At 35.2% G+C, this 21,010-nt stretch overlaps 1 protein-coding gene across 16 annotated transcripts in view; it reads left to right on the top strand.

Annotated features, from left to right (window-relative positions):
- The window catches only part of MAST4 (microtubule associated serine/threonine kinase family member 4), an 818,549-nt gene that overhangs the window by 449,018 nt on the left and 348,521 nt on the right, over window positions 1-21,010 (top strand). For all 16 annotated transcript variants that reach the window (XM_056824832.1, XM_001381429.5, XM_056824829.1 and 13 more), the window contains one exon: window positions 12,578-12,609. In XM_056824832.1, coding sequence (XP_056680810.1) covers window positions 12,578-12,609 — 32 coding nt within the window. The remainder of the gene's footprint in view (window positions 1-12,577; window positions 12,610-21,010) is intronic.

Raw genomic sequence — 21,010 nt, 5'->3', positions numbered from 1 at the left:
TTCATAACACATTTTAGGAGCCCCATGAGGTAATTCACTAATAAATATCTGTGCTGAAATAAGCCTTTCAGAAGTGACCATTGCAACAAGTAGAGGATGTGTTTAGTAAATCAGAATGACAAATCTGGTAAACTGGACGAATTCAGAATTACTGATCAAGTAAAATTAGTCAATTTTCTTTCTGGATTGCATGTGTAATTTCTTTCTCTTTGCACTAAATACATAAATTCCCATGGAATCTAGTCTAGTAGAACTGCTGTCTTCCTAATTTGTTTACAAGGGGGACATTAATTCTTTAATATGCGAGTAGTTGACACATAGTTCATTGGCAAACTGACCTGTTTTAAAGAATCCTGTAGACTTGGGAGTATTAACCTGGGATCTATGAACTTGACAGATATATTTCAGCATAATTAGATTTCTTTATTCTTTGTTTAAAAAAAAAAAAACTTCTGTCCTAGAATCATTACTAAATATCTGTTCCAAGATTGGAAAGTAAAGGTTAGGTAGTGTCTCAGGCCAAATTTGAATGCAGAACCTCCCATCTACAGGTCTGGTTCTTTATCCACTGAGTCACTTACTTGGCCCTTCCATTGTAATTTATTTTCTCTCTCTCTCTCTCTCTCTCTCTCTCTCTCTCTCTCTCTCTCTCTCTCTCTCTCTCTCTCTCTTTCTCTCTCTCTCTCTCTCTGTCTCTCTCTGTCTCTCATCCTTACCTTCTGTCTTAGAATTAATTTTAAATATTGCCAACTAACTGCCCCCATCCTTTATCTTTTATTTTATGTGTTTAAAAACATTATTTTGTTAGAAGGGTTTCACTAGGATTTATTTATTTTTAGTAATATAATGAACCAAGGTAATTCGGAAGGACTTATGATGAAAAATGCTAACCACCTCCAGAGAAAGAACTGATGGAGTGTGAATGCAGATTGAAGCATACCATTTTTCACTTTATTTTCTTCATTTAAAAAATTTTTGTATATGTGTCTTCTTCCACATGATATCACATTTATCATCTCTATAAAATTGCTGATTATCTGAGGGAGGGAGAAATTTGGAACTCAAAATTTTATAAAATGGATGTTAAAATTGTTTTACATGTAATTGAGAAAAAATAAAATATTGAAAAATTTTAAAAAGAACAGCTTCACCAAACTACCAAAGATGCCCCTCTCTTTCTCTGCCCCACCAAAGGAACTCCAGCTATAGACTATGGTTAAATGTTAGGGTTAGGCCACTGGGTTAAATAACCCTTTCCAAAATTATCTCCTCTCTGCCACTGATGACAGGTTAGATCCCTATAACTTACTGGTACTTTGGGGTGAAACTTTGTTGGCTTACTGAGATCTAGCATAGAATGTATTCTATTTCCTTCCCAGTGGTTGGTGTTTTCTTTTTAACTCAAGAGTCATTGGTATTTATTCATTTCATTCCCAGGATGTTCTCCTGGGTAATGAGGAGATTCTAAGATCACATCAGGCTTCTGTAAATTTGAGATGTGGGCAGCTGTTCTTGTTGAAAAATTGTACCAATTCACAGTGACTCTGAAAGGGGCCTCATATCTACTATATTAACCATCTTTTAAGAAGCTTATGAACATTGTAGCTTTTATCGATTCCAGGGAATTGGACCCTGCAATAAGCAATAAAAGTCGATGGTAACTTTTTCCCTCTATAGGGGTATATGAATCAATATTTTGAATTTACTATAATTTGCTGGTAATGGATAGAAGAACTAAAAGAATTGCATGTCGTTTTGTGGGTCACAGCTGTGTAATGGAGCCTTTTTTTTTTTTGCCTTAGCCAAGCTTTGTCCTAGGACATAGTCTTCTTCAAATAACTAGAAATATGATAGCTGAGTTGATAGATGTATTTATCAATCAGTTTCACATGATTATTTGACCTATGATAAGTCAAATAATAGGACTATATTTGAGCTAAGAACAAAACTTGTCCATAATGACCTGAGAATTGCAAACACTAAATGCTTTGAATTTGACTTAAATACTTTATAGACTATTAAAAAAAAACCCTATAAAACCTATCTCCTTTTGAAGCCTTTGCACTAATGGAAAAGTCTTTCCTAGTGTAGTAGGATAGAGTGTTGGATTTGGAGTCAGGAAGGACCTTCTAAACTTACTCTAACATTCTAGTTGATTGACTATTGGTAAGTCACCCTTCCTCTGTGTATATATCCTTTTCTGTAAGATGGGAATGTTTAAGGCGGGGGGGGGGGCAGTTAGGTGGCCCAGTGGATTCAGAATCAGGTCTAGAAATGGGAGAGCCTGGGTCCAAATTTGGTCTCAGACACTGCCTAGGTGTGTAGCTGTGGGCAAGCCACCACCATTGCCTAGTTCTTACCATTCTTGCCTTGGAACTGATACACTGTACTAATTCTGAAACAGAATGTAAGATTGAATCAGGTCCTTTGGAAATCTAAAAACAATATGTGTATACATACATGTATATACACAGACACATATAAAGACATGTACACGCAAATATAGAAATCTGTTTTAAAATAAGATAATCCTTAACCTTATGAAATGTAGCACCTAGCCAAAGGGAAAAAGCAACAAAAATAATTATAAGAATACAACTTATCTTGTACTTATTTAACTATTTAAATATTGTGTCCTTAAGTAGAATGTAGGCTTCTTGAGTTTATTGATTTTTTTTTTCATTTTTGTATCCTTTGCAGACATTGCTCCCTGATGCCCATATTCATACTCTTTGCCTTCTCTTCTTCAGAAGAGAATGGTTGTTGACTTTTCTAGGAATTATGAATGTTTTTAGAATGATTTTCACCTGTATGATGAAATGATAACTGCTTAGTTTCACCTTTTGTATAGCTTATAAATCCATAACGATTCTTTAGCCCGAATTAAGGCAATGTTAGTGCTTCCTATCAACCCCTCAACCCTTTTGGATATAATAAAGCTTAGAAAAGCTAGCTGAAAATTTCATAGATTCCCATTTGAATTCCAATGTTCTTCATGGCCAGCCTTAATTCCATGGCCAGCTACTTCAGGGAGGCTTTCTTCAATGCCTCTTATTCATCTCTCTCCTTAACAACTCTCAAATCCATCTCGTATCCTATCTGCCCTCTTTTTCTCAAAGATAAAACTGTATTTCTAATAACATAGCTTCTCAAGCTGGAAATTGTCTCTGGTTCTTCACTTTCCATTCTCCCTTCCCTATTCTCCCCTCCAATCAATGACCAACACTCTCATGGCATCTCTCACATCCATCTTATTCTCAATGCATGTAGCAGCCACGTTTCCTCAGGTCTTCATCTTCTCTACTCTGAACTAATGCAAAGACTTATGAATTGTTCATTCTGTCTCCTCCCTCTCATCTGTCATCTTAATTCTTCTGTGCTCATAAATTGCTATTTCTAAGGGATTGATCTGATGAGGACACTGAAACTCAGTAAGTGTCTATTATTCTCTTTTACTTCAAGGATAAAATAAAGACAATTCTATGTGACTTTTCAAGCTCTTCATAGTTGGTGTCTTCTCTTTCCGGATCTCATAATATTCCCATTTTGGAGCATGATGTTATGGGAAAGCTGGTTCATTATATCATGGTCTGTTTCCTTTCTCCATGTCTCTATGCTATGGGCTGACACTTGCACATCTCGGAAGTTTTTTTGCGCCTGTCAAGGTTCAACTGAAATATCACTTCCTACAGAAGGTCATTCTGAGTTCCCACAGTTGTAGAATTAGTGCCTTCCTCCCCCCTCCCAAATTACTTTTGATTTATTTGGCTTATATTTGTTTTACACATATCTCTATACATGTTATTTCCTCTTAGTAGACTGTGAGCTTGAGATGATGGAGATGTAAGTTTTGGGCGTTTGAGTCTTACAGCAGGTCTTATAAATTCTTGTTGAGGTAATGGATCAATAAATCTTAAATGTTTTGCTGGAGCAGGAATATGTGTTAATTGAAGGTATAATTGAGACATATTTAATCAGCACAGTCTAGCTTTTTGTGCTCAGAGAAAAGGGAATCCAGGACACTAAATATTCTCTTTCTTCAAGCGTAGTCATTTATACCTGGTCTTTAAATGTTATGCTATTTGTCTTCTAAATTAAACTCTCTTTCACTTTAGGGTTACACATATATGGTGTGGCAGTGAAAAGAGTTTGGGCCTAAAGTTAGGAAGAGCTAAATTCAAATTCAGCCTCAGATACTTTACTTCACCACTAGTTGTCTCAATTTCCTCAATTCTGAAGGGCAAGTAATAATAGCACCTACTTTCCAGGGTTATTATAAGGATTAAATGAGATAATATTTGTAAAAGCACTCAGTACAGTGCCTGGCCCATAGGAGACTCGATATAAGTGTCTGTTCCCTTTCCCATCCCCAATTACCCTCAGTGAATTAGGCTGTATATTACAGTCTATATGATTTTAATTCAATATTTGGATTTGAGAGATCAGTTGATTCCTTTGTGTGTTGTCTGGTTTTGCCTCTTTTCCTCTTGTGGCAAAATAAGACCTTTAAAATTCTAAATCATCTGCCTTCAAGGAGAGAACTGATGGAATTTGAATGCAAACTAAAATATACCATATTTCTCTTTTTTCTTTTTTTTGTTTGAAATCTCTTCTACAAAATGACTAATTTGGAAAAACATTTTACTTGATTGCATATGTAAAAAATACATCTGATTTCTTACTGTCCCAGAGAAGGGGAAAGGGTGAAAGAGTGTGGGAAGGAAGGGTAGGTAAGAGAGATAGAATTTTGAGCTGAAAAAAATTTTTTTAATTTATTTTTTTAAAATTTTAATGGATGTTAAAAATGTTTTTACATTTAATTGGGTAAAAACAAAATATTATTTAAAAATCCTATCCAAATTCTATTTTTTCTTGAACTCTAAAATGACATTGAGTCCTTCATTAGTGAGTAAGGCATTTTTTCTTTGGCACCAAGAGCAAAATGATTGTAAAATAGAAGTATTATTAATTTCTGGGAATCATTAACATTTCACTTGATTTTCAACCATCAGCCTAGTAGAGAGGAAGCAAAACCTTGACTAAGCATTGAGATTTCCCCTATCTGTAGCTGAATTGCCAGATAGAATCTGTAGGAAATGGGTCTGGTTCCTGAGTTTGTTTTATATATTTTTTTTTCATAATGTCAGTGGCACACCATGTAAGGAAGAATCAGAGGATACAGTAATTGGCTGTAAAGGAAACATGTTTCACTTGTTCATTTATCTGAGGTTAGCTTATTATTTGAATTATCATGCTTTCTCTATTTTAAAAGTTTCAGTGTTACCTTTCAGGGCCTTTTTTTGGATGAAATTGGTGTCTGTTAAAATAATTTATGTGTGAAATGTGCTTCGTTCTTGCCAAGATCTGTGGACATTGCTCATCCCTAAAAGTAATTGCCAGTGTTTTGTTTAATTTGGAGACTCTTGACAATTCCCATGTGACTCAGGGATGGTGAGGGGGGAGTGGTATGGAGGAGAAAAGCATTAGGGGTGTCTAGAAGTGGGAATGTTGCCCAAATAACAGGCTGCTGTGGGCCTGGCAGCAGATTTTCTCTTGTTGGAAGGTAGACTTAGTAAATAGTATACTTTCCCTCATTCATATGAGAAATCAAAAGTACGGTTCAGTGTTTAGATTTATTTTATAATTGAAATGGATTTTTCATCATTTTGTGTATTAACTGTCAAAACATTAGCATGTTGTAGTTGCCCAGGAAATGAGATTTTTCAGCCTAACCTCCAAACTTTGCTTTTCTAAGACAGAAAGCTCTTAAATATCATCTTCCTCATAACAATTTCCTCTGTTTGTTATTTCTTAGCGTGGCCCTCTGTGTCCCACCGTCCCCCAACTAATCCATTCCTACCACATGACTTGGGCTTTTTGCTCAAGGCATTGCTGAAATGCCTACCTTTTGCCCTCTTGCCTTTCAATCTGATTTATGGTTGTTTTTTTCTCAATTCTTTCCTGGTTAAACTTATCTCTACCTGATTTTTTTCTTCCTACCCTGTCTATTACTGCCTATCTTGGGATTGTCCATGTATTTCTTTGTCTTTTTCCCTCTTATTGTTTCATGTTCTGTCTCCTCCAATAGATTTAAAATCTCTCTGCCCTTTATTTATTTTCATTTGTGGTGCTTACATTACTTAGTACAATAATGAAAGTATTTAGGCACTCAATAAGTGCTCATTAGCCAAATCAGTCTCTTAAATAAGAGAGTCATCAGTGAGTGCTCCATAGTTATATTGTATAGTAACTTGTCAATATCTTGCTGAAGCAACTAACTAATGACTAATTAAGAAGTTGTAATCAGAAGAATACAAAGACACTCATATAGGCTGCCATGGTACTTTATGAGCCAAGCTGCTAAATTAAAAACCTCATGGGGACTTTTAGATGGGGGAGCCTGGAGACATATTGCACCTACTGTTGAAGGAGGAGACCCCATCATGTAATGAGAAGAGGAGTCCAGTTGTAATGAAAACTCAATTTGTTAATATACTTTCCAACCACCTCCCAGGATTCTGAGAAAAGACCTTTTCAAGTTGTAAAGCCTTTAATGAGAGCTGTCACTTTTATAAGAATCAGAGGATCATCAATTTAAGGAAGAAGGTCAAATCCAACCCCTTCATTTTACAGATGTGGAAACTGAGACTTCAAACAATAAACTACTTGCCCAGGGTCACACAGAAAGTTCAGGGGAGAGCTGGAAAACAAATTCAGGTCCTCTTGATTCCAAAGTTGGGATTCATTTCTCTGTACCATACTGTGATTATAATTGGTTGCCAAGAAAACATGAGTATACATGAAGCAGTGATTCCAGGGAAACAGAGTGGAATGGAGCCTGGGTGATTGGGAGCAAGGGTTGGCTGAACAAGGAAGAAACAAGCAAGATGAATGTTTGGGATATTTTCTTGTGATAATTAGATGGCGTGAAATTGTTGTGGAAATGTGAAACCTGAACCAATCTTAGCAATTATGGGTTATGTTTAATGAACATAAATATTTTGAGTTTATGATTATATATGAGATTTAGTGGACTAGGTGACCCCAGAAAAGTTACTCCAGATTTGGTTATGAATAGCATTCTAAAAGCAAATACTGAGTATAGGTCCAGTTTGGCGTTTAATAAATGTTGCAGGACAATTTGTATGATGGTCAGAATGTTGGATTTGATGTCAGGTAGACCTTCTTTCAAATCCACCTCCTACAGTTCCTAAATATCATGTAAAATCTTTAGGCCTTTATCCCTAAAATGGTGTGGGCAGATTTAGCAGAGAAGACCTCTAACATCATCTCTAAATCTATGCTCCTGTGAACTGTTCTGGATTTTGTTTGTCCTCAGGTATGCATTGTATGGATGTTTACTCAAAGCAATTATCTTATACATAAATTCAAATGGATGGCTCAAAGAGTCTTCAGACATGTGTGAAACACTGAGCCATATGTTATTGTTTACATACACATAACTTTTAAATAGTGCAAATAAATAAAAATTACTTCAGGAGCATAGTGAAAATTGCTTATATATTCTAAGCCTGGCAGTTTATTCTACCAATTTACTTAGTACAGACTATCTGATTTTTTAAATTTTAAATAATTTGAGGGTCAAAGATTCTTTCCACGGCTGGGGACTCCTTCATTGGGTCCATAATTCTAGCCATGGCCATATTTGCAACAATTTAATGTGTTCCTGAAAATCAAAGCTTTTCAATTTTAAAACAGTTTGGACTCAAATATTTAAAATAAACATTCGCTATGTAGTCTTTTTAGAAGAACATTAGAGTTAAGTGAAATTAATCAAATACTGATAAGGCTTTCAGAACTACAGGAATACTGAGAATCACTAGTCTTAAGTAATTTTACCTCCACATTCCAGAGCATCCATGATTTTGTCAAGGTATCTATACTTCCAGAGATGCAGGCTGTATCTTAACCCACTCATTCTGAGCAATTGTTGTCTACTATCTCATATCCTCCATAGAAAATCCACTCAATGATATGAGGGGCTTTCTTCTAGATCAAAAATTCTTAACCTAGGGTCCATGGACTACATGATTTGAGGGGAGAGGGGATCCGTAAACTTGAATGAGAAAAAAAATCTCATTTTTTCACTGATCTCAAACAAAAATTTAGCATTTCCTTCAATTATTGATGTAGACAATAAGCCAAAGTAGCATAATGTTTCAACAGACTGCCAAAGGGGTTAGGAGTTGATGACATAAAAAATTTCAGGAACCCCTTTTCTAGTATTATTGGCATTATTTGGATAGCTGTGGAGTATAATGGTGGCCAGTTTGGCCATCATTTGCATCTGCCATATGACCTTCTTTCCCATCTTCTTTTTCCACTCAGATATCTCCCTAGTGACATCCTGCCATTTCTTCTGTCTTCCATTGTAATGTGTTACATCCTTCCTTTGCCCACCATGTTCCTCACTGATTGCCCTTTAACCCTTAACTTGAATTCTTCAGACACTTGGGTATTCTATGACCCAGCAAATAAAACATCATCCTAAGATTTTGTCCTTAAAAATAGGGTCTGCTGTTTCAGGGACAGTGGCATCATTCAATTTTCCAAAGGTATTCCAACCTTTCCATTGCTTTTGGGATGGGCTAAATAACAAATAACAGTGATGATAATGATTCCTTTTGAGGGGGGATGGATAAAGCTTTTTTTCTTTTTTTCAGATCCTTACAGTAGGTTTATATTTGAACCAATAATTGCTGGATTTTTAAAAATATAGTCTGTTTAGTTTTGCTATTTGCACCTTATGCCCTCCTCCTCACTCCAATTTTTGTCATAAAATAAATAGCTCACATGATTTGATTCATTTGAATGAAATTGTTGCTGTGTGGCTTATTTATCTAAGTACTCAACTATATTTTATCATATTAAATGTTGACATTTTTAAAAGATAAAACAAAGATACCACAAGTTGTTGGAGAGAGTTTAAAGGCTAAATACATAGGCACCAGGACTTGGCCATTTCTGTACAAGGAGCTGAGATTTATCAGCTTGTGGTACTTATACATTAGGTCAGCGGCCATCCTCATCCTCTGCCTTCAGTTTCAGAGTCCTCTCTGTGTTCATAGACTTCATCAGGTAGAATGCTCCCAAGGTCTCAGCCACAGTGCATTCATTTTTCTCACTTTATTACCATCACATCTGATTCCAATTTGCTACCAAATTGAGTTTCCATTCTCGAGCTTGACATTCAAGCCCGTCAGGTGGATTAGTGCTGTCAGCTTTGTTAGTGTAGCTTCAGGTCAGCTAGCACCGGCCTATTAAATGTCCTCTGCTCCCCATCTCATCATCTCTCCTACTTGTGTGGCTATCCCTTTGAGCAGCGGGCTTGGGTTACCCAATGTAACCTTTTAGCAGCTGCAGAGGGTTGCCCATCATAACCTTTCTCCTTGTTGAGAAATAGTAATTCTAGACCTACTGAATAGCTTTTCTGATTAAGAGAGAGAGAGAGAGTGTGGGATTTTAGTCCTTATTTTCTTGCTGTTTCAGCAGCTTTTCATCAGGCCAGGAAGGCTAGTGTTCTGTGATTGGGTCATTAAGGTGGAATTTGATTGATTGGACCATTGTTCAGAGGGGTCTTCTTTGAATCATTTGTCTGGACCTTTCTCACTCGCTTACTGTACTTACTATTTCTGCATATGGACCTTAAGCATACTTTATGAAGTTTTGTTTCTCAATTGAGAGAGAAATTGGCAACTTTGCCTCCTTTCTGCCTTTCCTTTTCCTTTCTTTTCTTTCCTCTTTTTTTTCTTTGGGATATGAACACTCCAGCTGAACACAAATACCTGATCAGACAGTTGCCTTTTCTTTGTTTTGTTCTAGCCTTTAGGTTGTAGGAGAGAGGTAGCCTTTGGGGAATTTTACCATGAATTCCTGGGGCTCCCATCAGAAGCAGATGTAATCAGTTTGACTACTGTTCTCCAAAAGGGAAGGGGGTAGTTATGTTGGTTTTTTTACCTGAGGTGATTACTTTGAGTTTTTCAGCTGAAGATCAATCCCACACTAAGTAGAAACACACAACAAATCCAATATTTGAATTTCTATTTACACATTCATTCCCAAGGTAGATGATTATGAACGTTTAAGACTATATTTCCAAGGCTATCAGCAAACGAAATATCTTTGCATTTCATATATTTCATAATTTAAGGATCTATATCAGCAAATACTCATCCACTGCAGGCTAATCAAGATGGGAAGTGTACAGAGAAAGACTTTCTTTCACCCTAATCCTCTTTTCTACTTTCCCCAGCCCATCTTTCCACACAGTCTGGTAGCTCTGAGAATAGGAATGTAAACAACTCATTTAATACATCTACTAATTGTTCTTCCTTAACTTTAGCCTTTGATACAAGTCATAAGTAATAATAGAAATGTACATGTGTCAATTGATATGAAAAGCTGCCAAGTTATAGGACTCTCTTGTTATTGTCAAGTTTCTTTCTTCTAAGGTGTATCAGGAGAAATTATGCTTTCTGGAAGTAGTGTATTCTTTATATGACTTAAAGATAAGATATTATTCTTTTAAAAAATGATTGTTGTACTCCCTACTGCCTACAAGCAATATCTGAAACTGCCTTACAAGCTAAGCATTCAGAGATCTGCTATAAAGAGTGAATGGAAAAGATAAGAGTGGTAGAGCTGAGGGGAAACATGTTTCAAAAGACAATGTCTGAGCTCCTAGAAGGCAGAAAATAAATGAAAATAATGGGAATGAATAACCTAATATTATCTCATCTTTGAGAATTCATTGTGTGCACATTTTGAGATTGAAATAGAGCATATGACCAATTCTTTTCTATTCTTTAATCACAAATAATAATATTGAACACCTGGGTTACTGAGGAATTTATTAGAGGGAATCTGGATCTCTTTAGCATCTTTTTGCTGTCTTTGTTTGACACTGTTTCTTTGGGATTGTAGATGATTGATTAACCCTTTAGCTGTAATGGCTAACATGGACCACTCTCTGATATCATTGGGATAGTTTATCATAGTAAACCTTTTTGAGTCTTCAGCAGTGGACTTAAAAAAACAAAACAAAACAACTCTATACCTTCCATATTAGACTCAATCATGTGCATTGGTTCCATGGCAAAAGAATAGTAAGGGTGAGGCAGTGGGGATTAAATGACTTGCCCAGACTCACACAGTTAGAAAGTGTCTGAGGTCACATTTGAACCCAGGACCTCCTGTCTTTGGGACTGAAGTGTTTGTTGGCTTTTAAATGGACATGTTTCATATTTCATGGAACAAACCAAAGTCTAGATTGTATCATTTATTCTTCGTTTTTGCCACTTTCATAGACAAAATGATATATAACAGTGTGTTCCAGTCTCTGATCCACAATTGATCCCTTTCTATTTTATCTAATCATTAGTTGACCCATATTGAGAAGCTAGCCCCATGATACATTAGAACTGGCATCCACTATGAAATCTGAGTATCTGAGTTCAAATTTTACAACTGACATTTATTATCTTGAAAATTTCATTTCCTGGATTTATCTTTCCTTATCTATAAAATGAAGAGCTTAGGAAAGGTGTTCTCTGGAGTCCCTCCTAGTTCTTATGTCCCTGATGCTAACTAGCTAAATTCGTCTGTTTTCTTACCGTCTGGGAAAAAGATGACATTCCACTTTCTCTATACTCTATTAATAGAAATTTGCTTTTTGTATAATAAAAATTTATGTTCTTCTATCAATGAAAACTTCCCTGCAGAGCCCACCTCAGGTCCCAATGAAAAAGAAAAAAGACAAAACACAGCTCATATAACAAACTTGTATAGTTCAAGCAAAACAAATTCTCATATTGGCCATGTCCTAAAAAAATTGGGAAGAAAAAAAGTCAAGATATTTCAGGATAAATCCTGTGGGATCATTGTGTTAATCAAATTTTCAAAATGTTTGTCTTTATAATATTGTTATTATTGTGTAAATTATTCTCCTGGTTCCATTCACCTCATTTGTATCAGTTCATTCATATCTTAAATTTTTTTCTGAGGTTGCCCTGCTCATCATTTCTTACAGTTAAATAGTATTTCAACACATTCATATACCTTAACTTATTTAGCTATTCCTAGTTGATGGATAGATAACCCTTTAGTTTCCAAATCTTTGTCACCTCAAAAAGAGTTCACACATACATACATCCATGTAGTAGATAGGGGTCATTTTCTTCTTTATTTAATCTCTTTGGTGGCATAGACCCAGGCTCAGAGGGTTTGATTTTTAGATGAGCTTGTCCTTATTTTTAAAGTTGCATGACATTAGAATCATAATGTTGATTTGTAATATTTGACTATGGCTGTTTTAAGAGGTTAATGTTTTGTTTTATTTTCCATTCTGCTCTTCCTCACCCCCAAATTAGTCAAAAGTGTTTGTAATGTAAATTTGTTTTATTAAGGGAACCAGGCAGGAACAGAACTGGGATGTAATGGTGCCATTAAAATCTCTTCAAATAGCCACAAAAAAATATGAGCTAGGATTGATTTTTTAAAATATAAAAAAAAACAATTTGTCACTCTAATGTCGTGTTTATTTCTCCTCTTTTTTCAGAAGGAGCTGAGTCTTCCCAGAAGAGGAAGTTTGTAAGTAACAAAAGATTCTTCCATAATAATCTTTTGTCTGATTGTGATGCAATCATTCATTGAAGTATTTATTAGGTTTGTCAGTGGCAAATTGAAGGTTAAATGTGACAACTAACTGGCCTTAGCATAGCAACAAAGAAAACTGAATTTATATGCATGAGCGTCAATATTCCATGATTTGAATATAATTGAATGTCCTTTGTAGTGGCCTCTAAATTATAATTACAGTGCAAGATTTCCAAGGTTTCTAATGGGTGATGTGAACTAAGAATGCATTTTTATTCTAGTGTGACCCTTAATTTAAGAAAAAAAATTCTGCCAATTTAATGAGCTCAGTCCTTTGGATGAAAATATTTGGCATGCAGATAGTATAAATGTATGTGATAAGAATGATTGCTGGGCTCTAACTTCTAGAAATTCAAGCTCAGTCTTTTCACAGCTATTGCTGAGCAGAGAAGATGATATTGTTTTGCATCTGAATTGTTGAAGATGAGCAGTGGAAATGTAGTTTATAACTATATCTCATTCAGCTTTTAATGGCCTATCTTATCTGGTGCTACTTCATGATTAAAATTGCAGATTTATGTACCTTGTCTTGATTTCCTCATAGTAAGTTTCAACCTATTGTTTTTTAGGATTAATAGGATGTTATTTGCCTCATATATGACTTTTTGCTCCTGGAACTTACTGTTTGAAATTAGCTACTCTTACATGCAGTTAAAGTAGGAGCATGTCTGTGATCAGTTGCTGGTGTAACTGCTGACTTAGAAACATATAATGTTTAAAATCTGAGGAGCTTCTGCAAGTATGTGGGTGTAGGGAGGAAAAGGTGATTGTTATGTCTGTGGGTGGTAAAGTTAGGTCAGTTTTGCACAAGTTCTCATTAGGATGTAGGGGGTAGGGATGGGGATAGAAGGAGATATTGAAAGGCAAGGTGAATCTTAAGGGCAAAACATAGCCACGTCCCTATTTATCAGATCATCATTTAACAAGCATGTAACAAATGCCTCTTATGTGCCACTCACATGATGCTGAACTCTGGGGATAGAAAGACAAGAACAAAATCAAAGAACCCCAGAAGATTCAGATCGCGAAGAGCTCACAGTCTAATATTAAGATTCTGAAAGCCTTCAGTGATACTCTCTTTTGTTTATTTAGTAGCCTCTGCTATCTGAATAGTAGAGGAAATGGATGTTCTTTGGAATACTTTTGGATAAATTGTCATTGGCTCCAAGTTGGCCACAGGAGAACCTTAAATCCCCAGTGCTTGGGAAGTAGAGGTTTAAATAGGTATTTTCTCCCTCCATGAGCATAATTCTCTTACCTAGATTGGGGGAGGCCAACTTGCCCGAGATTCACTCTCCTAGAGAGAAAAAGTGAAACAACAGAGGACTAAAGCCTGCCCCTAGCATCATTGCTTAAAAGAAGTTAGTTGGGGAAATGATCACCTTTTTCTTTTCCTGGAAAATAAAAAATACTTTAGTTTTTGTTTTGTTTTTCTCCTTTGTAGAATATGAAATGGTTTTCTGCAGGTCTCTTACAAAGGGCCCTTCACTAAGTCATACTTAATCCTTTCTTCTTTGTTCCTTAGTTGGTTGTAATTGATTACCCAGTGAATGACCATTAAGATGATGGTCACCAGTGAAATGGAGGTTATGTGTATTTTAGATCATCTTTCCTTTGGAGGCATCTGAGTAATTCCTATTCATGATTGTGATAACAGCCATGCCTTTATAGGCTAATTGAGAGAAAGGAGTAAATGCAAAAGTCTGTCCCTTAAAACTTTCTTTATATAAAAGTATTCCCCTAAGTAAAGATGAAGAACCCATTTTGGGGGCATGTTTAAGGGTGGCCATTTGTGTGCAGTAAGAACATGAGAAGAATTATATCTCCTCTATTTAAAATACATGTACAGACCTCACGACAATTTCCATTAGAGTTGAAATATAGTGTACATATTATCAACATAAATGTCTTTCTTTTATTTTAGTGTTATTTCCACTATGGGAAAGATATAAACCATTAGAAAAGTGAAACAAAATAAGAAAATATAGATAGGTATTTGACACATGATGTCATTGGCCTGGGAAACTATAGGTATTTGACACATGATGTCATTGGCCTGGGAAACTATAGGTATTTGACACATGATGTCATTGGCCTGGGAAACTCGGGGGTGAGGAAATTCTACCCATACAGATTGGAACTCATTGCTTAGTCTTACAGAATTGCTTAGAGCATTGAGATATTGAGTGACTTGTTCTTGTTTATCTAGCCAATATGTGATGAAAATGGGATTTGAATTCAGGCCTTCCAGGATACAAGCTGATTTACACAAACACAAAAATAGCAAAAATGTCATTTTGTGTTTATTTTATTAACAATACTTTCAGTACCCTTGCTCTAATACCTACACTTGAATTTGGTCAGCATTTTAAGAGGATACCTATATAGTACACCAGTAATTGCTTTCTCTATACAATGCATTTTTATGGCACTAGGGAAAGGAATTTTTTATGCTAGAGTGATTTTAATATAAATTTAATGAAGAAAGACATTGCTTCATCTTTATTACCTATCTCTACTAGCCAGAATAATGGAGTCTGGTTATTGAAACTTCTTCAATTTATTTACCAAATAAATATCACCTATATTTTCCTAAATCTGTAATATGCTATCAAGAGAATGATTGGGGATTCAGTTTTATATTAAGGAACAGTAACATTTCCATTTTAAAAATAAGGCAGTGAAATTCCTAAAGATAATCGGTTTTGTTTGGATAGTTTGTGTAGTCCAAGTCTATTAGATGCTATTATGCTATTATTGTTTTACCTTTTTTCTGAAAATATACTTTTATTTTGAAAGATGGTGTTTTAATTGAAAGAAGCACCTTAATTTAGCAATTATATTGTTTCCAAAAGAAATCAGACTGAAAACTATCTTGACTTCTTCTGCTCTTTTTGGGGAAAAAAAATGTCAGGTTAATAATGTAAACAAGATTATTGGTGAAATGTATGTGGTTGTCACTAAATGATTTCATTCATCATGGAAAGAATACCAGACCTGATTACTTTTCTGAATGCTAGTCCCACATCACTAATACTGTTCTGAACTTTCAATTGGTTCTCTCCTGGGTATCTCTACCTTAAAAAAATCCCAAATAGAACTCTCAATCTTTCATTCTCCTTCCTAATTTCCCTATTTCTGTTGAGTGTACCACTATCCTTCCAGTTATCCAGATTTTTATCCTCAGAGTTTCAACTCTTCCCTTTATTTAACCCTAATGTTATAGATTCTCCCTTCCTACCTTTTCTTGCACTTGTCTTTTCTCTTCCCTTATTTTAGATCAAATTCTCTTCATCTCTTATCTAGACAATTATAATAGCCTTCTAATTGGATTGCCTGCTCCAGTACATTCTTCACATTGCTGCCAGGGTAACATTCCTAGAACAAAGATCTCATGTCATCCCCATCCTGCTCAGGAAGCTTCATAGTTGTCTCTAGGAAATAACTATTTCTCTCCTTAGTATTTCATGCCTTTCATAATATGTCTCTACCCTACCTTTTCAAGCTTATTAGACATCATACCCTTACACATATACCGTGGTCCACCCAAAGCTGACCTACTTTCCTTTCTAGGTATACAACATTCCAACTCCTGTCTCTATGCCTTTTCCTATGCTGATTCACATTTCTGAGATGCTTCCCTTTCTCCTTTTTTTCTCTTTGAATCCCATATTGTCCTTCAGAATTCACCTCAAGTGCCAAGTTATATGTGAAACCTGTTCTTATTCTTCTAACTGCCTCCCCCTCCCATGGAAAAAAAAAAGATTTATATATATTTTTCATGTACTTGTTTCTGTAGGTGTCATTTTCCTTGATAAAAGCTGTTTGAGGGCTGGGACCAGTATACTTTTGCCTTGGTATGCACAATATCTGGCATGTAGGCATAGAGTTGGCACTTACTAGAAGTAGCTAGGTATTTGAGTGAATAGAGGGCAGGACTTTGAATCAAGCAGAACTATGTTCAAATCTAACCCCAGACACTTATTAGGTATATGACTCTAAGCAAGTCGCTTAACCTTTCTCTGCTTCAATTTTCTCTGCTATAAATTGAGATTAATAAATAGCATCAACAGCTCATGGTAATTTGGGGAACAAATTCATATTTATATATAAAATAAATATATTTATATGTAAAATAATAATTTAAAAATTAATAATCTAATTTGACAAAATTTAATAATATTTCTAAATCTATTAGGACAGTGCCTAGCATATGAGTACAATGTGCTTGTGTTTGATGGATTGCCCATCCATCCTGATTTGAAGGATTTGAAAGGAATTTACTCTTCATGGCTTTCCTTAAGACTAATTTTCTCATTTGGCACAAATTACTGAGCTGTTACATATTTTATATTTTTGTGACTTGGGGGGGGATGTTATTTGTCATCATATTATCTTTTTGTTAATGAAAACAAATCATTGTGGAGCCAAAATTTTGAATACACTAAAATTTATTTTGACTAGATTAGAAATTACATGGATAGTTTAGAATTTATTTTGACTGAGAACCATTTCAAACTGTACATGTGTATCAAAAGAATGACTAGATTTGGAGCATATTGTTTATAAAGTTGACCTCCCTGAGTACATAGTTTCTCCTCATAAGAGATTCTTCCCCTGATCAATGGCACAAGCTAGGTTCTCTTTAAAAATATACTATGCAGAAGAAGCTGTAATGAAATTGAGTTCCTTTGAATCCAGAGTAGACATGACCACCACAGAATACAAAGATTCCCTTTGTTCATTGCAAAAGTGAGCTTCCTTCATTCCCTATAATGCTCTGATGATATTTATAACCAGTGAGAGTAGACAATATATATGAGTCTTGGAATGAGGAAGAGATGTAAGGATTAGCATAGTCTCCTCATTTCTCAGTTGCTCTCTAGTGCTGTTTACAGTTTTTCCATACACACAAGAACCACACTGAGTTCATTAATATTTGTGATTATTGGGATGTGGACTGATTGCCTCCTACATGTTTAAAGGATTTATCAGAAAGGTTTATTTTACTTGTGTGTATAAATCTAGGGCTTTATGAATGCTCATAGGCATAAAACCTTTTTAACTTAGAAGTAGTAAGAGGTATGTAAGATATAGTTGGGGTACATTTAGCATCCTTTAATTTCTTATTCTTTATGGGTAAAGGTTGAATAATGGCAGAATTGTGAGGTCTTCTTTGAAAGTATTGTATAAACTTACATGAGTTAGAAATAAAAATGAATCTGGACAACATATAGAATTCAGTATCATATGTTATGTATATATGATATGATGCATTATATTTCATAATGTGTTTTGATTATTAAATAATTATGTAACATTGAAACAACCTCATCCACAGGAGAGAGATTTAGTAGCTTATTAGCCCTTTACTTACCTTGAGGAATCATTTGGCAACATTATTCTCTACCCTTTATTTCTTCAGAGGAGGTTTCCTTCTCTTCAATCATTCCTCCTGTTATATTCAGGATTGCTGTAACAACTTAACTGTGTTCATAGTAGCAGTGATTGAGATGAACTAACACTGGATTAGTTGATCACTTTTTGATTAATGTGATTTCAGAGGTATTAGGAATCTCCACTGCCACTCTCCAAAAATATTTCCTAGGTGCTACCATGTAAAGCTTGAAATTCTAGACCTTCTACTCACCTATTTAAATGCAAATAATCTTGAGACTGAGTTACAGCTTAAATAATAGGTTCTCAAACTTTCTTGGTTTACTATGCCCTTAGTATCTTAGGAATTTCTTCACAGCAACTCTAGGCCAAAAGAAACACCTAAAAATTACATATTAAGAAGTTGGGTCCAAATAATTTAGTATTTTTGTCCTAAAATCTTAGCTGTTTGGAAAAAATATATTCCAATTGTCAGAAAAATATTTTTGTTTTGTATTTAACACTACTTTGAGCCTTTTGAGCATTACAGTTTCTAAAAACTGACTACTATTTTACACCACTACTCTCTTTTTTGTTACACAATTGAGTTTTAAATGTTACTTGCTTTTTAAATCACAGTAATCTCTGGAAACCCAGCTTTGCAAAGATAAAACATGAGAAAGTTGGAGAAGTTTCTGATGTCACCAAAAGGATGCAAATAACCACAATAATAAAATCTCAAATATTTGAGATCATAGGAAAGAACATCAAGTAATCTAATGGTGTAACTGTGAACAGCTGGTAGTTCTAGGTATGTGATAGATGTAGGATATCTCTGTATTTCTTCGTTTCCCTGGGGGCATCCTAGTAATAAGCTATTGATTCCACTGGACACAGTTTGGGAAGTAGAGGCTTAATCTCTTATCAACGAATTCCCTGGGAGAGAATTTAGAAAGCAAAGTGTTTCCTAAGAGATAGAAATACGGCACCCTACAACATGAAGGAGATTGTGGGCTGGCTAGTAGGGGCACTAGGACAGAGAGAAGAAAGTTGTCAAAAGAAAAATGGGGGAGGGAAAGATACACTTTATCTACTTGACACTTTACCTTCTGGGCATTTTCATAGGTGACAGAAAAAAGAAAGGTCAGGTAGCAAAAGACAAATAGCTTGGGTGGATTTTTGTGGTTGGAGTAAGTTTATATTCCCGGGGCTAATATATCACTCAAAAGAAAGTGACATATTACAGGCATAGAATGACCCTAGAATAGCTAGAATAGTTTAATCGATTATTTTAAGATTGCTCATTCCTTGTCATTGTGAATCAAATGTTTGGGTTTAAAGTATTTTGAGGTAAATAATTTTTAAGTGATAAAAGTCATTTGATTTTGGAGCTCAAGGAATAGATTTCTTTGAATCTGCATATATAATTATTTGACCCAAAGCCCTGAAATTTTGTCTGTTGGTTAGAACTGTAACATGCAACTTACTTGACTGACTAGAGATACATGCTAAAAGTATCATTTGTTGTAATACAAGGCCATTCCTAGAATTTAACAGCATTTTATAACTGATTAAGCTGGATATATGGATTTCCAAAGGCAGAATTTCTAGAGAGTGAGCTTCATTTAGGCCAAAAATGAAGGCTAGGCCTTATCTCTTAAATAGATTTCTAAATAAATCTACCTTCTCCTTTTCTTCAACTCTTCATGACCCTTTCCTTCCCTCATAATACTGAAGCAAAATGCTAAAATAGAAGATGTTTCTGACCATAGAGTTTCATTTTGACTGTTAGAAAATCAAAAACAATAGGGAAAAAAGAAGGACTGTTGCATTTGAATTAGCATTTAAAGTGGCATGTTTATACAGAGGGAGAATGGTGTAATATATCCTGAGAAAAGAGAGAGGATTTCAGACTGTGAAGGAATGTCAATTGCATTCATATATTCATTGGGTGGCCAGTTGGATAGTAGTATTTGTTTACAGCATTCTTCAAAACTGATGTATTCTTTTGTGAAGTTAGCAGGTAAGGAAAGCTGGAGGTGAGAGACATCTTCCAGTGTGTCCTATTGTCTGCAAATGCTATGCGAAGACCCCTGGAATTCTAAATGCTAATATGTCTTCCAACTGATTTTATTCATCTTATTTCTTATAACTCCAAAGACCTGTGACACATGAGGGGGAAATTGTCTATTCTAAATTTGTTGTTCACTACAACTTTCAGTAATCCTAAGAGTCAGGCAAGATTGGGGATGGCAATGTGGTGGGATGAGCTGTTGAAGAGGAAATGCATTTTTTTGTTGTGCTCTCAGCAGTCATCAAGCCAGCAGAGCTTTTGCTTGCTTTTTCTCACCAAAGTACAGCTTTTACAGCTTTCTCACACAACCCTCACAAATTCCATGCACTGGAAGCAAAAGGAACTGATAACATTATAATAAGGTGTTAAATGGGAGGATTCTACCATATGTAGATTTCACTGGGACATAACATTTTGAAATTTTTTTCTCTCAGAGAGTTTATTAGATTTTTAAAATACCATATCCATTTTCTTTTAATTAATGAGACTGGCTGGATAGATCATCAAGCCTTCTTCAGGAGGGAGGAAAAGGAAATTTATATTAATTGAGATTTGCAAGCAGAGACAATTCTCTGAGACTGTAAGCTACAGAAGAGATGCTGATCAGCACTGGTAGTTTGAATGTCTCTAATGAATTAATCATTGAAAGAGCTTCTAAGTCCTTGCAATGTGCCAAGCGCCATGCTAAGTACTGGGAATACAAATACAAAATCAAAGGCTCTTCCTTCTTCCAAGATGCTTATGTTCTAATAAGAGGAGATAATGCATCTACAAGAAGTAGGAACCAGGGATGCTATTTTAGTTTGCCAATTAATGAAATTCTTGAGAGGCTATATTAATTTTTTAAATTATTTATTAATTGACCACTCAAGAAAATTCTAACTA

Source organism: Monodelphis domestica, chromosome 3 (assembly GCF_027887165.1).
Source record: "Monodelphis domestica isolate mMonDom1 chromosome 3, mMonDom1.pri, whole genome shotgun sequence".
In the NCBI taxonomy this organism is placed as follows: domain Eukaryota; kingdom Metazoa; phylum Chordata; class Mammalia; order Didelphimorphia; family Didelphidae; genus Monodelphis; species Monodelphis domestica.
This window is presented reverse-complemented; position numbering and strand designations above follow the sequence as displayed.